Genomic DNA, 23,159 nt, shown 5'->3' with positions numbered 1-23,159 from the left:
AAAACAGACTTAAGATGTCAAGAACTGCTTATAAACAAGAACAATTTTTAAAAAACAAGCCATAAAATCTAACAAAGAAACCATGATAATCTACAACTCTCACCCCATTAATTTATTTTAGTACCATTCTTTCCTGTTAATATGAATGTGTATATTACTAGCCTGATTCATTCACACACAGCACAAAAAAACACCATCCAAAAATACAAGCTTTTAGAGTATTGGTAATTAAATTAAATCAGATGCAACAAAATCAGTTTTGTTTATGCTTTCCTTATATTATTTCATGGAACATTTTTTTAACAAAATGTAAGAGGTGATGGGTTTTTTTACTGTGAGATGGTGCATGGGACAAATATAATAGACAGTGCTAATTGCAGGAAAACACTGAAACACTAGGAAAAGATTGGTGATTATATCAGTAGAGCTGGCTGTTAAGGAAAACATTCTTCCTTCCAGGTAGATATTTCCTAACAGCAGCTTAGATTTACTAATCCTTGTGGTCCACCACTTTAGAAGAAACAGTATTTTGGTCTGTAGGGCAATGAGAGTGATAGGGCTATTAAATCATAGGAAAACTGGGAGGAAGGAATCACTCAATACTCTTCCAAGTCCTGGAATCTTTTTAGGATGTTCACAGGTGCAGCAGAAAGTGAGAAAATGAAGATTTTAAAATTATTTAAAGCTTAATTGTTTCAATGGGTTTCTTTGGAATTCTCCTTCTCTGCCCCTTCCCCACCTCATGTAGATACAGGAATCGTCCATATAGTACAAGGTAGCATACCAGGAAATGTCTTCAAGTAAGTTTGGAAACTTTAAAAACATTGTAGATTCTGTGCAATTAATCTCCTAACAATTACTTTAAGTGTTAGGTGTGTGATAGCCTGGGTTTTATGAAAAAGGATCATGTTGGCAAGTGTTGGAGGGATGTTTGGAAGCTAGACTAAGCCAACAAAGTAACAGGAGTACAGGAACAGTCATTGACATCTTCCTAGAACTTGTCAAAAGATTTCCAAAGAAAAAACAGAAATGCCTTTTCTGAAAGCTTTAGCAGCTGTGTGTGTGATGCTTTAAGACTGTGCTCTCTATAGTGGTTTTGTTTTTCCAGCCAAGGAAATGTATCAGGAAGTCAGAGAAAATTTAGAAAACAGTATGATTTTAATTAAATCCTTGATAAAGCTCACGGCTATTTTTTCTTAATAAAGGGTTCTAAAGTTTTAAAAACATTCAATAGGTTCCTGAATAGTTAGCATGGAGAATTTGGAGACCAAGTCAATCAATAAGCTAGGAGTTAAAGGGAATTTAGTCCTGCCTTAAATGAAAAATCTTCGTGCAGCTTGAGCTACACAGTTTGTGTAGAAATTCTCAGCAATATTGATCTCAAGTGCACATATTTTCCCATGTGAAGGTCACTGATGGACATATATTAAAAAACTGCCATGGAGCACAAACCTGCTGACAGTATGAAATATTCTTAATATAGAGAAGGTGTGCTTTTTACAAAGTTACAACAATTTAAAAAAAAATAATTGCTATGAACATGACTGCCAAATATTTTTATTATGACCTTGCTTTAGAGAATTTGAAAGAGGCACTCATAAAGCCTTGATTCTGGAATGGCTGATCTGTGACTATCTCTACAGTAATAACAGTACCAGTATCATCTCAATAAGAAGTAATATGATGACACTTCCAGCAGGATACTTCTGCATTGATTTACTAACTGTGATCTGAAAGAAGTTTATCTACAGAGGCAGTGCAGCAAATCGAGAAATAACTGCCTTATTTATATGAATATGGTACATACTTATGAGTATGGTTTTGATGTCTTGTTTCCGTAAGAGGGAAGAAAAAAAAGATGCTGCTATCAGAAGTATAAAAAAAAATTACAAAGTCACTGATAAGATAAAGGGGAACATCACCTTTGTGGACTGTCTGATTTTTCCCTCTCAAGGTCAAGATGACAAGACAGAGACATGTACTCAATCCAGAGGATCTGAAACGTGAAAACTCACATTCATCCCAGCTAACACATAAAAAGTGAAGACTCACACTCATCCCAGCTAACTTTATACACTCAACTGAAATGCCTAAGTAATACTATTTTTCCTGAGTGGGGGGACACTCAACTTCAAAAAGCATTTTCACCTAAGATCTGCACTGTCCTCTACATACTGAGTTACACTGTCCTCTATGTATGATCTGTTTCTCATACAAAAGAAATAAAGGACACCACCACACTCACTAATCTACTCCAGCCAGTGAGATAACAGGCCATTCTATGCTATGAAATCTGGGAAGAGACAAGATGGCAAAGGCAAAGACCTAGATATGAAAGAACAAACTGCTGCCAATCAATTGACTTCTCATGCCTGCAGAAATTGAAGCAAATAGGCAATGAAAGGTGTGCAAAGATGAAAAGAAGGCTACAATCACACAGAATCATCAGAATTAGAGATGCAGACATCAATGTTTTTCCCACTATCTGGTTTGTAATATCTCTAACTGAAAGTTTACCTTCATGAAAAAACTTGTACGGAGGGAGCTAGTGTGAGTCAGGCCCATCTTGCTAATGCAGCTGTGGAGCAAGGATCTATGGTTCTACCCAAAGGGATGGCCAGAAAGCCAAAAGCACTTCTTGTGCTTGTTATCACAGCACAAGAAGTTCTCCAAAGCACATAACTTCTGCCTTATAAGCATGGCAGACAGCAATTCCAAAGCATTTCTGTAGAGTTTATTCCCAATATCACGTGCATCTGCACTTAAGACAATTAAGTGCTGAGCGAGTACAAAGCAGTGTAGCTTTGCGGCTTGTAAATGAGCTGTATCATCTTACACAGCTGACTGTCTGTGTGTCCTAACAATTACATTTACAATTGAATGCAAATGTTCTAGCTATAAGTTGCAGCAACTTTCCCCTCAGCTTCCGATCCTGTTTCCTTTATGGTGGTTTGAGCACATCCTCTGAATTAAACATTCTCATTAATAGATATTAAATTAACTCGTGAGCAGAGTTCAAACAGAAAAGAGGCTTATGCACACCAGGGAAAGGATGTAGAAAACAGCATAAATATCTGCAATTGTCACTGAATCTGGTAGGGAGCAGAGAGAGTTCAAAGTAGATGTTCATACTGGTTGCTGACCTGTTAAAATGTTTCTTTCTACTATGCAAAACCCTCAGAAGGAACCAAATTGTATTTCATTGCCGTGTCGTAGTCTCACAATGTATTCTTAAGATTATGTGCAGAAGTGCTTCATTTTGGATGCAGATCTGTCTCTTTCAATTACCAATGCAGACTACAAAGCATTTTAGCACTGTCACATGTCAATTTAGCTTGCGAAGTTATCCTAATTGGCTCTTTTTAACATTCAGTGACAGCAGGAAAAAGATGTTCTTAGCAGTCATAAGTGCTTATGCCTTGGCACTACTAAAGCATCTAGCCAGCTCTTAGATTGAATAAAGATGCAGAAGATTTGATGTTGATGCATAATACCTGTTTTTAATGTGCTGGGGAGAGCCAAGACACTTGAAAGCTCCATTGACCATAATAGCAAGCCTTGTGCAGAGAGCTTCACATTCTTCCATACTGCAAAATAAATCGAGGGGAAAAAACCAAATAATTAGTAGTGAAAACAGAGAACATTTTTTATACCTAACTTTAGTTAAAGTGGAAGAATCTGAACAGATTCAAAACAGGTACACAAAACCTTTGGCTTCAAAGGGTGATAGTCAAAGTTATAACCCTAATAGGTAGGTACCAAAAGCTGTTACCACATGACAGCTAGAAGAGAGCCTTAAACCATCATTTATATTTTAGCCCATACCTTATTGGACAATTCTGGTCAGAATATAAAGGTATCATTACCACAGGCAAACGCCTCATAAGCAATCTCAGGAATGCCACTGATGGAGTCATGAACTCTGTTATTCACTTAAATATGTGTTCATGGTTATTCTGAGCTAAAGGATAAAGGGAGAAGGAAAAGCTTGCTCAGCCTTTCTTTTGCATAGCACATAGCCTTAGCCTGATTGCAGGATAGAAGCCAATCCAAATCGCTACAATCCAAACAGAATTCAGGAAATGGAAATGCATCTGAATAGAAAAGCAGGGTCCTTCTAGATGTGACTGCTTCAGATGATAAATAATAGCTTTGACTTGTAAAACTTATGGCAGATGGGCTGCTACTCTTCATATTATGCAGAATTGTGTGAGCAGCTCTTTCACAGGAGCATTTTAGACATAAGGAACCAGTCAGGACACACCCACCATCTCAAAGAGGACTCAGAGATGCTTGGTGTTCCTACAATTCACTGTGTGCCCTCCCCAACCCTTCTGAGAAAGCTAAACAAGAGATGTCTTGTGTGCCTCAGCTGTGGGCCAGTCCAAATCAAAGTGATTTGACTGAAAAAACATTGGCAATTAAATTCTGCCCTAGAACAACTTCTTTATAATGTGACAGGGCTGTGGTGCAAACTGCCAAACTGCTGTGCCTGAGACAGACAGGGAGAGAGCTGACACATCTTCCCACAAATCAGGAAATTCACTGAATAACTCCTAATGCTCCTCTTGGCATAATGCTTCCCAGCCATAGCAAAATTACACAAATTTAGGGCTCTAGGGACAGTTGACAAAGCCTCACTCCTCCCAGTTAAAACAGAAGTTTTGTCTCAGATTTGTAAGTAAAAAAATTGTCTCAGAAAAGTAGGTGAACAGCCCTCAAAACCTGATTTTTACACAGCAAACCTTCTCCATACCTTACACATGTATTTGCTGACATGCATGAAAGTTCACTTCATATGTAAAATTCCTGTACTTATACAAGTAAATAATCTCAAAGCCCCAATGGCCTTCAGAAAATAGTAGAAATAGTATAAAATAATTTCTCCTTCCTTCACCCTGGCACAACAATGTGAACAGTAACACAGTACCTATTGTCTGCTTCAAGTCATTCATTTGTAGAGTTAAATGTGTACTTCGTACAATTTGATGGATTTTGTTTCTTTACATCATACTAGTAATGAGATCACAGGTCTCTTCTATTTGGCTGGTGTTTGACAACTAAAAGTTCTTATACTGGGCTGACAAGTCAAAGCATGTTTTTTCCTGAAAATCACTGAGCTGAATTCACAATGTATAACCCACTTTCCCTAAATGAGTGTGCTGGTAAGCACTTGGCCATCAAACACAGGCACATGAATTTTAAAATTCAGCTTCCATAAATAAAACACTAAAAATTTTTTTGAGAATTTTTCCATCAATAATGGACTGGGACAACAAATACATCTTAAGAATATATAAAAAAATCTGAAAATAGGAAACATTGCAGGAAGTATGGCCGCATTCCTTTATTAATTCATCTATACTTCCAATCTCATTTGGTCAAATGTTTCATTGCTGTCCTGATTATTGAATTTTGTCTTCTCTGGACATGTTTTCATGATCTTTCCCTCATTTAAAGGAATTTTATATATAATTATGCATACCATATATATATACATTACCTGAGGGAAGATTTAATTTATTTCATTTCACTATAGATGTTACAAAATAGTGTTGATGCTTCCTCCATTAAACCAATATGCCAGTGACCATATCAGAGAACTGACAAGGTATTTAATGCAGATGGACTCTTCTAAGAGGATGGGGTCTCTCCTACCATTTCCAGTAATGCATAAGAGAATAGCTGATGCATTCGTCTTCAGGATGCCACGGCTTACTCTTTTCTCATACTGATGCAAATCAGAAAATTAATAAAATCAGCAGGCTTTTGACTCAGGCCTCCTTTTGCAAGGATTTTTAAGGTAGCCAAATACAAAAAGTAACCTGATGTTCCAAGCAAGGAGAGATACTACAACACTGAGTAAAAAGAGCATGGAAAAAGAATTCATTACATCATCTTTGCTGTGCCTGCAGCCCCTTGAGCAATACTCTATTTTTTAAAATTTAAGTATGAAAAATCTTTGGGATTTAAATAGGTTTCTTTTTCATGAATAGGAAGGAATTACCATAAAATTTCAAGAATTAATCTATGTTTCACAACAGAGTGAGCATGTTTTCAAAATATACTCCTCTGCAGCACACGAATATGCTAGCTACTGGGATAAGGGTCTTACCTGTGGGATGTCAGCACAGCTGCACAGCCATCCTGAACTTCCTTCAGGATAGCTTTCCAAAGGTAGCGTTTAGAGCAGGGATCCATCCCAGAGCTGGGCTCATCCTACAGGAAACATGAAAATGACACAGCAGCATGGAAAAAGCATACCACAGGGTCTACCCAGTGTGAAGAATTAACACAATTCACAATAAAATAATATATTTTTCTCTTTAAATGTCACATTTTCAGAGGGCCACTTAAGTGACACCCTGATCAATGTTTTGCTTTAACACATACAGTTTAATATCTAAATTTATGGAAGACACATTTTAGTAAAGAAGTATATATATATAAACAATATTTAAATATAATCTATGTGTACTTATAAATGCTTATCATGTATATAAATTTTTATATATAGTATATGTATAGCTATAAGTATTTATTATATCTGTTTAACTATATGCATATACTCTTTTTTGATAAGAGAGTCTTGCAAGTGGTTCTTCTCATTTTCTGGAAGGATTTGGTGACTGTTTCTGATCTGCATACACATCTGCTATGAGCACAAACAACTGGAGAAGTCCTATAGTTCCCAGATGTCTACACTGCACATCCCACATCCAGGTGTTTGATAAGATGTTTGGATTTGACATCTTATACCAGTTACTCCCACTGCCCTTTTAAGAGGAATTTTCAATCACAGAGGAGAGAATTCACAGGATAAAATAACATTAACTCAGTGCAAAGAAACTGGCAAACCCATTTCCCACTCGGATGGCTTTCACGGAGAAAGACATGCTGCTACAAAATCTACATTGTCCCTTCCTATCTATTCCTCCTTTCCTCCCTAAATCAAATTTTTAAATTCATCCATTCATATAAATAAAAGGAATTATATTTGATTGATAAATCCAGTCTCTGTCACTACAAAACTAGGAAGAAGGAAACTCTTCCAGTTGCTTTTTATCCAGCGGAATTCCATGGGGAGTGTCAGCACATGTTAGACGAGTATGGCTTTGCCCAGAGTATTTTCAGCAAGGAATCCAAGCTGAAACCTGGAAGCAAAGTTTTCAAGAAACAAAGCAAACAAAACATCCAGTTTAAAGCTAATTTTAGTGCTTCACTACCAATGTCAGAGGTTAAAGAATTAAGTTCAGTCTCCCATTATCTGTGGATTGCTAACAAAGAAAACATAAAACACAATAAACATAAAGCAACCTACAATGTTGCTCAAATTAATAGCTATGATCCTGGATGCAATTTAAAAGCAGATTCAGTAGTTTATATTGCTGTCTTTGCTTTCAGAGAAAATAATTAAAAAAACCCTCCTTTTAAAATACTGAAAAACTCCTTTAGCTTTCTAAAGCCAGCAAATGTTTTAAAGAATTTTACATGTTTAGATATCTTTCTTTCCTCTTTTCATTCTATATGCAACAGTCTGTGCCCTGCAGCAAGTAGGCTGAAATGGATACTTGCCGCAGTATACTGTCATAAAGACATTCAAAACCAGTTGGAGCATTTCCTAAGATCAGGAAAAAACCACTGATTTAAGATAATCTCCTCCTTTTACTAGCTGAACCAGGGCCAGTTAAAACATAAAATGCAAATAAAACGTCTTCCCTTAGAAGTGAGGAAACAATAGGCAGTTAGAAGCAGCAAAATATGTCTAATCTTCTGAAACACAAACCCTAGAGAACACCTATTTTATCTGGTTCTGGTTTACCTGCGATCTTTTCCTGGAAGCCCAGGAATCCCCCTGAACTCTGAGGAGCAGCTTTCCTACCCCTGACTGTTTTGAAAGGTTTATTGCACTGATTTAACTCTTCCTAGCCAAGTTTTAAGAAATTGAGGTTCAATATTCTCTAGTGAAACAATAGGCAATGGTATGAAAGAGAATGCAGTGTTGTAGTGATGCAGTTCCCAAAGCTTTGTAGCTCCCTGATTTTCAATACAGAAGGCATTGTTTATGCTGGAGTGGCCAGTGTAAGGCCTAAATGGGCAGTAGTATGCAAGAACCAAAGCAACCTGGGATAAGTAATTCAAATTAATATAATTCAGAACTATTGCTTGATTGGGTGACTTGTAAATGCAACAAAATGTAAGAACTAGCCAGATTTATGAAATAAATACAGCCTAGTAAGAATTAGGAGTATCCTGAAAGAACACGGGTCAATTAAACACGTATTTGGACCATGGAATACCTCAATTGTATTTGTGTTGATGGCTTTTGTTTTATGCTCACCCAATTGCTCCAAGGAAGAAAAAAATAGGAAAAGAAAAACAGTTTTACTTTCTATTTTTGGGAGCACTGGAGAATAAAATTAAAGCCATTAATACAGCAGAACAAAGAAGACAGTTGTACATCAATCACTCACCGACTGATCAGGAAAATACCTGATTTTCTTTAGAGCAACATACACGGCAACAAAATTCAATGCAGCCCATTTTTCATAACCACAATATTACTCACCAGTAAAAGTATTTGGGGTTTACCAACTAAAGCCACAGCAGTAGAGAGCTTCCTCTTTGTGCCAGCACTGTACGTTCTCACCAGTTTGTCAGCATGGGTGCTGAGGTGTAACCTGTTAACAAGGTCCTCTGCAACCTGTGGTTTGCAAATTTGAAGGCCAACAATGATGAGACAGATTAGATAGTATTTGTGCATAGATTAAAAGAACATTCTGTTCATGCATGTTAAGAAAATGTACATGTTGTTTCCTTATTTATCCACACTTGCTGCACATTATTACTTTTGAATCTTAAACACAGGCAAAAAACTGCTCTGGGGCCCCTTCGTTCTTCAAAAATGATATGGATTTTCTCATATAGAAGTCTGGCTTTGTCACTGCTCAGCACAGTCATTTGTATTTGGTTTGTGTTCATGGGTCAATGATCTAAAATGTCTCTACTATTTGTGATCAAATACCTGAGTAATTGAAAATTCAAGAAAAAAAGACCTCCATCAGCTACAAAAAAAGATGAAAATGTCAGAAAACCAAGTCGCAGTTGTGGATTTAGAGCTTCTTTAAGACAAAATGTAACAGGATTAAATTAATGTAACTTTTTAATAACTGGGAGGGGTAAATTGATCCTAGCTGGATTGGTTTTAATTGCTTTAACAAGAATTTATGATCCGAGCAAGCTGGAAAGGCATGTGAGCACAGCTGGAGACTCATGCTGTCCCCTATGGCCTTTTTTTTACCGTGTCAGATACAATCTTGACATACAAGGCTCCCTAAAATACTGGCGCTAGAGAATATGAAATGTAGCAATAATCTTAATCCATCTATATCAGCTACTACTGCTAGATTGTCCATGGAGATACAGCTCAAAACCATGAGGGACACAGCAGAAACTGTTCTGCTTGCTGCTGCCAAATGCACCCTGCAAAGCAGCGGGTGTTTGGCATAGACTCCTGGGGGGCTGTGTCATCAAGGAGTGATCAACTTTGTAACAGAGCAAGTGCATCTTCTAGGACAGCTGGAAGATTCTTGTAAAACAAGGAGTTGCATGGTGCTGTTATTGCCCTACATTAACTGCCAGAGCACCCCTGGCAGTATGGTTCATTCTCTTTGCTTCCTCTACATTACCTTCAGCAAAAAGCAAGGAGGGACTTGAAAGCTTAATTATATCACATGGACAGTCTCCACTGAATTCAAAATTCCAATTGAAAAAAAATTCAAAAAACAATATTGTGAATTATTATTCACTATCCATCATAAACAAACTGCCACAAGCATAATAATTCTTTCTATAAAAGATTTTTATGCAAGCACCCTTGGAAATGATCAAGATATTCATGACCCTTTTAGCAAGATTTTTCAAGTGATACTTATAAAAGTAAGAGACATCTCTGAGAGAAATTTGTCTGTAAAAGGAACAATGCTGCAGAGGTGAGAATCTGCAATATTCTTGCAATGGTCCTTGGACTGGTATCCATAGTCACTGTGTTTGGGGTACCTGGAGGTATAACCTGACAGTAGTGCATGTTCTCATACAAAACCCACATTTCAGAAATATTGCTCTGTCTACTTTAGAGGCAGAGAAAAACAAAAAAAAAACCAAATCATAAGTGTTAAATTAGCCACAGGTAATATTATACTGAAAAGTTCAAGGCTTTTGCTGTATCAAAGTTAATTCACAGTAACTTCCAATTAGAGGTTATAGCTGTGTCTTTAAAAATGGTTAATCACCTAAGTTATATTCTAATTTAAGACAGCTGAGCTTTGTTTCGTTATGCGGATTTTTTTCACATTATACACCAAAGCAAGACACAAAGTGAAGTCTTCTAAAGCATGTGGTAGACACCTTATTCTGTCTACGAAATTGACTTGATGGCTACCATTGGGAATGCATGAATGTTAGTGACTAAAGGATTATCCTCCTACATATTCACCAACAGTCACACAAATTAGACAGAAGGTCTCATAAGAATTTAAGACCAGAAAGAGAAAAAAATATGCAACCCCATGTTTACATCAAATATACATTTTAAATTACAATAAGCTTCAAGAGTAATTAAAAAATAATCAAGGGAGGACCATGCATAACAGCTGAAACGTAGTTAAGACTATTCTTTAGCTATGACTAGAACCATTCTTTCTGACTGCTTTGAAGTGTCATCTAAAGTCAGCAAAATGCCTTTTTTTTTTTTTTAAGAGACAATGAATGCTGCATGGGGAAGAATTTGGAGGGTCAAGGAATAGTGCCAGAGAGAGAAGAAATAACTATTCAAGTTAGATGGGCTTCTTGTAGTCTGCAGCCCCCAAGGAGACTCAATCATGTCAGGTATGAATATAAAGCTCTTTGTAGGGAGCAGCATTAAAAAGAACGAACTTTGCAAAATTTGTAATTCCTCACATTGAATTCTCCTCTCTCTGGTGTGTGCTAAAGCATTCAGCATGACTCCACAATCTCCTGTTTCCTACAAGGAGGTAAAGCCTGGCAAGCATCCTGCTATAGAAATTTTCAAGACAAGGTTTAAAAGCTAAATAGGTAAAAGCAGAGGGATGGGAATAATTTCATAGTACCCAATTTGTCACTGCTTTAAATGTGGAGAGCTTCCAAGATAAACCTTGCAGATCATCACAGTACACAGCACAGTCTGACCTGATATCTAGATACAGTTCTTTGGTGCAAAACATATCAAATTAGAACTGATTTAGAACTGAATCACATCAGCAACAAAAAGGCAGAAGGAAGAGCGAACTTCCTTATTCCTAAATATTTCCCAGTTTCACCTAAAAAAGTCTCCTATTCCTGCTACCTCCCTCAAATCTTATATTTCAAAAGAGCACTGTAGACTATGGTTCCGCAAATATAAGAATATAGAGCTCAATCTTCTTTCAAGAGATGACCCCAAGACTTTTTTCTTTAATGCATATTATAAGTAATCTTTCAGCTTCATCAATAATACCTAAGCAACAACAAAACAGTAATATGAATAAAATTAGAAATATTACATATTAGCTATATTCTAGAGGAGCCTGAATATCTCCATTACAACTTCATTTGTCTGTATAGTCAGTGGTTTATATCATAGTACACTGTAAAGTAAATACAAAAATCCCTCTTGAACTACTTTAAATTAAAGTCAGAATTGCGCATGTGATCAATCTGCAGATACAGATACACATATTTATGCAAGAGAATTACAGTTCTAATGATTTCCTTCCTGTAGTGAATGTGAGATATATATGCAAGCACCTTCTCTCCCTCTTTGTCATATTCACTGTGATGCTCTATTTGAATGATATTTTCATTCATCTTCAGCAGCAAAGAGTGAGGAAATACATCAATTTATTTACTAAGCTAGTAAGATTGAGGCCAAATCAAAAACTACAGAGTTATATGCAAATATATATATTGTAAGCACACTTGAACCGTGAAAATATTTAATGTCTATTCATGACTGTAATAATGTATTTCAACTTTTTCCTTCCTTCCTCCCTACACTATCAGTAAAAATTATAACAGACTTCACATCTATCAGCTAGCTATTTCCCTATTTTCCAATATTTCTTAAAACTATTTACTGTTTTCCTCATCAGTTCTAATATATTTAGCAAAAGATTTTCCCCAAAGTTAATTTGAGCTATTCCACCTAGCTGTAGAACAGGCATTGGAATGAGCCCTTCAATCTGTAGCATCTTAACAAAATCCCCCAATACTTTGTGGAGTTCCTGAAGACAACATTCATTCCAGAAGAGGCAGTAAGATAACTTTTTACACACATGCCATTATCTGTGGATGTAAAGGTAAAAACAGGCATGGCCTCCTCCATCCACCAGGGAACTAAGAGATCCATTCCATTGAAAAGCAGTAATTGTGTAACCACTAATGCCTATGGGCTTCCACTCCCTTTTAAAATTACCTCCAATAGTCAAGTAAAATATTAAGTGGTGATAAGGACTTTCAGTGTGTGTGTCTTCCAGAAAAATCGGGAGTTATCAATCTATCGAAAGACTACAATCAATCTATTCAAAGACTAGAAACATCATCATGTGTCTATCTTGACTTGAAAGTGTATTATTTTTCATAATTTCTGACACAATAAATAAAATGGATAACTTCTTGCTTTATTTAAACAAATCCTTGTAAAGCAAATCTGATCCAATACTGAAAATGTGTATCATACCCAGTTGAAATGATAATAAACATGGATTAAATTTTAAAGCCATCTGAAAAATAACTTTACATGTCCAAAGCAGTAATCCAAAGTTTGAGGTTCTGAGTAAGAGGATACAGCGTAGTTTGAACATCCTAAACAGCAATCATTCATCAATTCCACACAAAACAGTATTTATTTGGCTTTCAAGTAAACTTAGAGTTGTTTGATTTCTTATATTTGGAAAGTGTATATCCATGGTCAAGTTTCTGGGGAAGAGTATTTTTTATCCCAAAATCTCATAAAACTGTACACAGTAATTCTGCTTGGGGTCTGAAAATAAGTAAACATACAAAGAATATATGAATTTACAGATTCCCATTTTCAGCCACCTATAGAATATAACATGTAAGGAAGTCATTGAGATTCTAGAATCAGACCAAAATCTTCTTGGAGAGTTATGAAAAGAGAGACCATACTGGCACTCCAAAAAAGTTACCTCAGAAGACCCAATAAAGCTTCTTTTGAGATTTGCAACAGAAGTTTTAATGCTAATGAGGGATGCCATTTGATGCTATGCTAATAATTTTAATTTTTTAACAAGATGAGTACTGTATTTTGGAACAAACTGAGATCTAGGAAGTTGATATATTAAAGAAATAAAAATTAAAAGTACTATGCTTAATCAATATCCTTCTAAATAACCTACAAGTTTTACTCTAATTTTTCCAATTTTGAACAAAAAGAAACTTTCCGAGCAGATTTGTGAAGTATAAAAACTTCACATTACATGTGAAGCTTAACACTTATAGTAAATGACCCATTTTTCTCCTCCTTTCCCATTCATTTAATTACTGTTTTGGAACATTAAGTGCACTCAACTTTATGTCAGGCACTTAACTCCTGCTGCTGATAAATTTGTCTAGCAAAGGATTTGGTCCTTGACATTAGTGCTTCAATAGACAACTTCAGCAGCAGCACAACCTGTGAGTCACCTTCCTGCTCACCAATTTCTTAAAAAACAAAGTGAATATATGTTTCTTTCGTTATCAAACCAATGTACTCTCTAGACTATATGTGTCTGTGCATATTAGTGTAATTAGTCACTGGTAAATATTCAGAGGCAGGCTTGGAGTGCTGTATCATAGGCAGGAGGGAATGATGAGAAAATAACAGCTTACGTTTCCATACAGCTGCTCCTCTAAAGCATTCCAAAGCCTTATTTTCTTTATAGGCAGCTAAAATGGTCACTTTCTCCAGGCACCAGCCATTTCTGAGTTGAAGCACAGCAGCTGTTGAGTGCTTGACAGACGTGCCACGCAATCAGGAGGGCCCACTGACAAAAACATTTGTTTTCCTCTGAGATAGATGCATTTCAGTTTTTGGTGGAGGACAACCAGAGAAGCTAAATATTACTTGCAGGAACGCTTTGATGCCTTGATCGCAAGCATATTGGCAACAAAGTCTGCTCTGCAATCCATGCAGGCAAAAAATTAAGAAAACTGAAAAGAAGGATGATCTTTCTTTCACAAATGGGATGCTAAGGCACAGAAGGCTGACTACAAAGAATAGTCTAAGCCTATACCTAGATCATCTGAGGTCCAGGAAGGTTAATGTTAGTCTTCTCTCAGTGCACACAGTAACATAACTCATATCTAAATGAATGATTTTCATTCATTTGAAGAGGGAAGTGTATTTGATGTACCATACCACTTCAGGAACTCTTCCCTAACTGCTATGGAGGAGCTGACACTTCATGGAGAAAACAGGTAATTAATTATAGTTGAGGGCTTCAGTGCAATAACAGCCATGCCTTAATATATTTCTTTTAGATCAAGGGAAATAGTTTCAATACTCTGCTAGTAGTCTGAAGTAAAAATTAACACAATAAGTTATGAAGGGTAAACAATCAAACAAAAGACTATATCATAATTTCTGAGTAGTCTGCAAGTAACATGTTAAAACATGTAAAAGTCCAGGCGTTGTCCTGGACAATGGATACCGCCGAAGACAAGGGGCAAAGGCTTGCAAGAATTACTTATTTTCCCCAGAAATACCCAAATTATCAGCTTAAAACAGTAAAAATTCAAAATATTGCCTGTCCTGATGAATACTCAATGTCCCTTACAGGAATCCTACTTTTTTCTGAAATAGCACCTTTCTGCTGAGGAAAAAGAAAACAGACTACAGAGAATCAGAAAGCAGCCCTCTCACATACAGTCAAGGAACTGGTTGCAAACCACTTATTAGACCCTGAGGCAACAGCCAGAAATGCACTGAGTAGTAGGAAAAAAAAAAAAAGCTATTTCAGTTCATGCAGTTTTGCTTCTGAAAAAATGAAAGGAAAACAACAGGCACTAATTTGAAGGTTACAAGGGCAGTGCTACAGCAATATCTACTACTTGGGACCAATCTATACAGCAGAAATTGAAAGATACCAATTTCATGTCACACTACATGTTTTCTCATGTTAATAGAGATGCAATTAAGCAGACAAGACTGAGCAGCTCAAGTCAGGTCATACTGTAAACTTCCATCTGCTGATACAGGAAAAAAACCCATATTTTACACAGTGAAGCAGTCCTGCTGGAGAAAGATTGTCCTTCTCAGACGTCCCGGCCAGCTATCCAGCACCACTAGCAGTACGGGGGCACTATCCCGATCTCCGTGGTTCGGGACAGCACCTGAGGCAAACGCTCTGTGCTGTGACAGCAGCGTGACCTTGTGGTAGGACGTGGCTTGGCTTGTGGCTACTGTCAGCAGAAATAAGAAGAGAGCACTCTCCAGCTGTGGTGAACCCAGGTTTATTGGGCCCCAGGGGAAACTGACAGCCGAGGAGAACAAGGGAAGGGTTGCAACAGCTTATAAGGAGGGAGGGACACAGGGGAGGAGTCAGTCCTGGGACGAATAGGTTTTCAGAGTGGGATACAAAAGATTGACTTAGGGAGAACACCAATGGGGATAACGTAAGGGTGGGGCCCGGTGGGGCCCCAGCCCCTGAGGCAATCACTCAACGCTCTGGCTGGAAGTTTCTAGAGAATTCTAGAGAGAAGGGTGGGAGCACCGAGTGGCGGACAGGGCACTGGGGAGGGATTTGAGAAAGGGTACATTGATCTCCAAGGCAACTGGGGAGGAGTTGGGATAACTGGCAGCACAAAGGAGGGAGGGGAAAACCAGGGCAGGACCACCACATGATAAGGGGGAACAGTACAGTCCAACTTACACAGACACAACACAACAACACAGTATCTGTTTCATACTTAATTTCTGTATTAGCTGACTTGTTGCCTCATTACAGAAAAAGTTCAGTCTGCTGATCAGCACAGCTACACCTCTATCTGTAAATCCAAGCTCCCAGTGATATTCCTAGATATTGTCAACTTGTATGCTAGTAAGTTCTTAAAGCATTTTCTTTGGCCTGTTCTCCCTGGACAACCCAAGCTTTGTGTGGCAGCTAGAGCATTTAAGAGAATGTTCCCATCTTGAGAAGTTTAAGACAGCAGAATGCTGACAGCTTCTATCCCAGCACCCAGGTGTTTCATTTATTTATACAGAATCATACAACAATTTTTAGTTCCTTCAGAGTTAAATGGTATCTCTGAAGAAAAGAGTTTTTCAGAGGTACAAGACTCAAAGCATGGTGTTCTCTAACAGTTCCTCATGTGGGATAGTGAAGGCATTGAACCATTCATAAATTTAATTTCTTTTAGGGGTTTTGTGCCCAAGATTTCATTTGCAATAATGTTATTTTACTATCTGCAGTGATGTTATTGTGTTTTGAACTGCCATAACAGACAGAAAAAAATCCAAATTATTTAAATAAAATTGTGGTAATGAAAAACCTTATTACTGAAGTTGTTAAGATGAAATATTAGACAGTTTCTCATGTTCAAAAGGTACAATTGTTCTATAAACCCCACAGTCTAGCCAGGCAATAGCTCCCCCTGCAAATCTGTTCTGGATAGTTACCTTATGGATATCTTGCTTTGGAATTCCACGCAGTGTGCAGTAATAATAAAGATGCTCCCAACCTGTTAAAAGTTCATCCAGGGCATCTTGTTGTGGACAATATCCAATAAGAATACCTTCAGAGCTAGCAGAGAGTATATCCATTTCAGAACTGTTCAAAGAAAAAGAAAAAGATTTGAATGTTGTTGAACACATCCCATGGCCCTGGGTTCCACACTTGGGATACAAGACAAACACACATAACCTGAAGTCTGCAGATAAAGGAGTTTGAGTCTCTTTGCCATGGTTACTTAGTGCAGCACCACCCACACACAATGCACACTTTTTGTCCCTTTTGGGTTAGCACAGCCACCAGCATGTCACTGTTGTGACAGCATGTGTATCAAGGTCAACAGACCAACACATGAAGAGGAGACATCCATGAGAATTAACACTCACCTGTTTTACTTCTCTTATCTTTTTGGTAGTACCTGCTCTAAAGAGACACATTTAAAACCATGCATTGCTCATATTGGATATTATACTATATACAATATTATATTCATATCAATCTCATTGAATATTGAAGAGGAAGGACTTGAGAGAGAGGGAAATTCTGCTGGGTATTCTTTGTGTGTCTATGACCACACATACGCATGCATGCATTCTCTAAACAACAATAGCAAAACAAAACACAGGATATTAAAGCCTAGTAACTTAAAAAACAATACAGGAAAAAGTATAAAATTATCCTGATTTAAGAGACTTTGGCCTTCACTTTGTAGCTCTACAGCATTACTTGAAATTACATTCATTGCTAAGAAGCAAGCTTGATTGCAAGGGTGTCTCATTACCCATAATGACACTAAATCTATCCTATTTATTCCAACATCTAATTCAACACTCAACGATGCTGATTTACATGTACAGAAAGACCTATCAAAATGAAGATACTTAATAATAAAAAAATGTGAGCTTTGAAGGAAAAAAGTTTTCAAAAGATTCTGAGTAACAGAATATTTTTCCTCTAAGTGGTTTTCTACATTTCTGATTAAAAGAACATAATATATGATTAATCATTTAGACACAAAGTAAATGCATTAACTTCAGGATCTACAAATACTAGCACTAGTGAAAATATAAATATGTATCTCCTGTTAACAAGATTCAGGAGTCTGAGGTGAAAAAAAAATCTGCATTTTTCATAATGAACCACAGCATGAAAATATATTTTAATGCTATCAAAAGATAAATTAACATGATTATGACAAACCTTGCCATAGACTAATTAGAATGGTCCTTTGCTGTTAATGGCAAACTTACAAAATCAGGGTATCTTGGCTGGTTTGGATGGTGCTACATAAGTTATCTGCCTATAGAAACCTCTCTAAATAAAGAGTTAGCAAAAAATAGAAGGTGATAGGGGAAAGAGGATAACAGGAGTGTTCCTCATTAATTTATATCCATCTATAGGACATTTTCAATGGAGTATATCCAGAATTTTTACCATCTCAGTTTCCAATAATACATATGGCAAATTAAACCCTTTTTCTACAGTCATCTTTACCATAAGATGTAGATTGAATAATGCTGATCTTATATAACTAGTCAGAAGCAGTGGATTCCTTATTTAATTAATTCTAACATAGTGAAATACTATTCACAGTGAACTGTTAACTAGATGCTGTTGAACATAGAGAGATGTATCTGAGGTTTGTTGTGCTAGGAAGATTCATACACAGGGTATTCTTTTGGTGCAGCTGCTGTCTTTTGAGAAAAAAGAGTCTGGGCTTTTGATAATATGCCAAGTCCAGTCAGAAGAGAACAAATCGCACTCAGGGGTAATTTCAGGAACATTTACTCAGCATGAACCCTGGAGCTGGATAGAAACATCTTGTCTGCAATGGGCCCCTACCATGAAGAACAAAAAGTTAAATATGGACAGCTGCAAAAAACAACAGACATCTAATGTTCTTTAGCCAGAACTATATTAGAGCATCCTTACCCTGTTTGCATCAGGAAATAAAAAGTGTTCTCAGTGTTAATTGTACACACAGGATTCTAGTGCTCTGCCCATCTAATGCACCCAGTCTTAGGTGAACAGCATCCTAGCCACTGACCTTTAGCTTTCATAAAGTGAGGGCAAAGTGAGAAGGCATCATTAAATATTCTTACTCAGTTTAGTCCCTTATCTTGTAACTTTATCCATTAGTGCTGACCCTGAACACTTCAAGACTTCCCATTAATGCAGAGATTCTACTGCATTCACTAAAGAACTCATGGACCTTTCCACCTCACTCCTCGCTCTCATCTCTGTATCTGTCAGCTCAAAAATAATCCAGCCAGAATACAAAAAAAAACCAAAACATATTAGGATACTTTTTTTTTTAGTGTGCACTATAATGCCTCATCTTCCCTCATCAACATCACAGAGTAGATTTCCAAATCAAAATTCTCGACATTATCATTCAGTTTTGTTTAGCCTGATCCTACATTTTTTCTGAAAGTATAAACAATATAAATTAAAAAATAGATGGAAGAAAAACACATTATCATTTTTAATTATAGTAGATATTGTACGACAGAAAACAAGCTCCTGTCTTAGCAAATTGATTTTCCTTGAAATTCAGTTAATCTCTCAGATTTCATTTTTATGGGTCTAAATTAAATGAACATTTCAAGTAGTGATGGCTTGATACCAGAAAATCTTCTCAGTAAATGATATACTGTAAATATTTTTCCCTTTTCTAAAAAATTTCTTATTCTATTCATTAAACTAATTATAATCTTCTTCTTCCTTAACAAACATCATGATATATGCTATTATCAGAATCAAATTCAAAAGATATATTTTTAATATTTTCTAAACCATAGATTTGCAAAATGCTGATTCTTTTTATTCTCAAGTGAGAGAAAAACAGCCATTTTTTTCTGCCCTATTATTATCAGGATGCCATAATTTTTCACTAAACTATTCACATTAAAAACAAGACATACAGGAGGAAAAAATCAGCTCGTTTTATAAATAGAGAGAAAGAACATGTAAGTATGAATTCCAACCCCTCTCAGGCTTTTGTCCATAGTACAGTAGACACAATGAAATGTAGCGTAATATCTAAAACTATGGGCAGTAAAACACTTTTACACTAAGCTTTTACACTACTACACAACTTTCTGTATCTTTATAATAACACAGTGTACTTGTTATCTCTAAATTCTGCTAGTAATTTTGATTATATCATCTGATCAAGATATAAAAGACATTTTCTTCATTTTTCTACTTCATTTTTAGACTACATCCTTATGCTCAGTCAATACTTCCCCTCGTTAGTTAAGCTTTCCTTTAGAGTGAACAGCTGCAACAAATGACATCACCGGAATATTTCCAGAAATCTTTATATTTTAAATATAGTTTTAAAGTTGCAGAATTGCATTTCTAGATCTCCTTTAGAAATGGTCAACAGAACATCTGGCATCCTCAAGAAAAATAGTGGAGTCTAGCACTTGAAGCATGGAAGATTTTCTATTCTATCCCTGTCTAAGTATTTTGGTGAGTATCATGATATTTTGGTGCAAGACATCCTGAGAAAATATCCAGAACTCAATGAGACTTTCCTCACCATGGAGTGTTCACCTTATAGGTTTATACTATTGAGGAAATACATTTGCCAGATTTTCAAGATACTGAGATCATAAACCAAAATCAGAGTATAGAAAATTTTAGATTCAAAATTGTTCCTCCACAGACCATTGCAAGGCTTTTTACATCGATCTATTTATTCGGAGTACTTAAAGAAAGCCATGCAATCTGATTACAGATTATATGGGGGTGGCATGGGGCACTCCAGTCAGAAAGCCTTTGCTGACACTGAAAAGAGTCATAACCACTGGGACGAGTGAATATGATCTTGGACAAAACCTGTTTCCTTCCCCTGTATAAACAGGACCTGCAGTTTCCAGAAGGCAGGAGTGGCTATTGTAGAACTAGATTTGATCTTGTTTTTTACAATGGTTACTATCAACATTGCTTATAGGTGGTTGTGCGCCGTAATTCAAAGGTAAGACTCAGTGCTGGGTTTCCAGAGACAACTCAGTCTCTGAAATCAGTCTTATGACTGGTTTTGGAAAAAGTTCTTTCGCTTTTGGCTCTGCTGTGCACTTTGTTTCACTTTTATATGCTTTTTCTGCAGTTTTTCAATGCAATAAAAAGCAGTGATATATTTGGTACTTACAATACCACATATATATATCTGCTTCTACAGAGTGATAAATTCCATTAATTAGTCAAAATGAAATATAAATTTACAAATTGCAAAAGTACTTAGACATTTCATTGTACTCATAACTGCACATTCAATTCAGTGCATACTAATGCGCAATTAACATTACAAAGAAATCAAGGTTAAAATATAATTAATGTAACTATAGCTTCATTATAATTAGACTAATTATACTGATATACAGTGTAAAAACAGCCATTTCAGCCATTATATTTATGTAAATTTATTCTTCCTTTCAAGTTAAGCTATTTGAACTACATTTTAATTATTTATCAAGCTGAATATCATACCTATCAAAAGAGTTGAAGTTCTAGCCATAAAGAAATATTTTACTTTTCCCTCTTTGTAGAGCAGTTCTTTGCTCCTATGACTTTGTAATACAACAGCTGAGATGACTGACACAATTCAAATAGGATGGGGAATTGCTGTCATGGAGGATCTCTGTGCAGAAGGAAGATGGAAATTCATGGGAGATAAATTAATTACATGAGGAAGACTGCCAAATGCTTCAGTCTTTGGTGGGGCAACTTATGAATAAGATGTTACCTGGTTTATGTACTTTTTTGCATAAGCATACCACTCTAAGTATGAAGTTAAAGTCATCTCTATTCAGCAAAGTACAACAGAAAAGATTGCAAAATAGAGGGCACCAAAAAGGCAAACAAACCACCAGTCACATTATTCATTATTTTACATTGACCTTGCCACAGCACTTAAAAGGATTTTGACACTTTCTCTTCAAAGCTGTGTTTAGTGCTCTTCACTTTAGAGAGGTTTTATGACAGAGTCACTAAGGAGGGTTTAAACACAAGTATAGAAAGGGAAAGAAAACAAAGCTTGGCCAAAGAATACACAAACACAAAAAAGTGGAACAGATGTACAGTATCTGCTGATACATTAGCCCAGCAGACATTCAAAGACTACGAAGACTCACTTTGTTCTCCTTTGTTATACCACTTTGTTAAGTGTCAGCTTTTCTTTGTACATATTTAATGCAGACCTTACTTCTTCAAGCTGTTTGACAGAAAAAGTAACTACAAAAATGTTTACAGTTTCATTCACTACCTTTCATTTAGACAGCTCCCACACTGGTGGCAATCTACTTATGGCAGTAGAGCCAAGCATGAGATAATTTTAGACCATTTTTACTCTTGTAGAGCAACAGCTGTGCTACAGAGAACACAAAGAACTCTTCTAATTGTCAGGCAGATCATGCAGTTAATTATTAAACATATTTAAGCTTTGCAGCTCTTTAAAAGCCTGTCGGTCTCTTAATGTCTTATAAAACCATACTTTCTAAGTAGAAGTAAACAAATCTTATTCAAATATTCTGCTTTCTTGTAGTTATTGGTTTTGCTTTTGATATTTCCGTCCTTTATGAGAGATACTCCTGATACTTTGCTATCATTATTTTGTTTCCAGGCCTTCTGAAGTAACTGTTTCAATGTTGCTTGTTTCTTTGTCACCCTTCAATATTGAGGTGGCAAATATCCCTAATATGGAGACACACTCTCTAGAAGCTAATTATTTTTCTGTTTCTTTTGCACAGATATGTCACTGACAACGTGATATTAATGAGGTACACAAAACAATTAAAAAGTAAAATCCCCTGTGAAAGGCATTATATTCACATGATTGGCTGTGGTTGGTCATAAATTCCTATTACTTCTCTGACTATTTTAATCATATAACAGTAACAACTAGAATGGGCCTACAAAGGTTATATAAGTTGCCTAAAATATTTTCTGCAGAGGGATATGAAAATTAGAAAGAAATAGGTTTTTTGTAGACTGCTCAGCTTGTATACTATAAATGTGCGTTGGTTACACAAATTGTAAGATACACAGCTCAGGCATATAATGCATTTAAAATATCTACTTAATTTGTAGTGTGTCAAAAAGAGAAAACCCCAATTAAAACAGATCAGAAGCCTTCCCTCCCCCAAAATCATTTCCCCACCAAAGAAGTCTGTAAAAACTAATATGCAGAAAAGATGAAGTTGGCTTTAGCTTTTCACAAATATTCCCACTTAATGACACTCTGACTTATGAATCCCAGTGATACTGAAAAATAACATACATAATACCTATCTTCTATGGATTTTATTAGCTTTTGTTATGAAAACAGACATAGATCTCTCTCAGATTCTTAGGAATGAGCTTTTTTTATTTTTTGGTGGTATTAAGCATTCAGCAAACAACCAACCTAGCAGACAACAAATCTTT

General features: G+C 36.3%; 1 protein-coding gene across 1 annotated transcript in view; it reads right to left on the bottom strand.

The window, feature by feature from the left end:
• Nucleotides 1-23,159, bottom strand: part of ABCA13 (ATP binding cassette subfamily A member 13) — a 170,371-nt gene that overhangs the window by 12,659 nt on the left and 134,553 nt on the right. The window contains exons 49-52 of the mRNA XM_054640684.2: nt 16,676-16,826; nt 8,570-8,704; nt 6,116-6,219; nt 3,495-3,587 (exon numbers count right to left, since the gene is read on the bottom strand). Coding sequence (XP_054496659.2) covers nt 3,495-3,587; nt 6,116-6,219; nt 8,570-8,704; nt 16,676-16,826 — 483 coding nt within the window. The remainder of the gene's footprint in view (nt 1-3,494; nt 3,588-6,115; nt 6,220-8,569; nt 8,705-16,675; nt 16,827-23,159) is intronic.

Source organism: Agelaius phoeniceus, chromosome 1 (assembly GCF_051311805.1).
Source record: "Agelaius phoeniceus isolate bAgePho1 chromosome 1, bAgePho1.hap1, whole genome shotgun sequence".
NCBI classification, from domain to species: domain Eukaryota; kingdom Metazoa; phylum Chordata; class Aves; order Passeriformes; family Icteridae; genus Agelaius; species Agelaius phoeniceus.
Note: the sequence above shows the minus strand (reverse complement) of the source record. Positions and strands in the feature narration are given on the sequence as shown.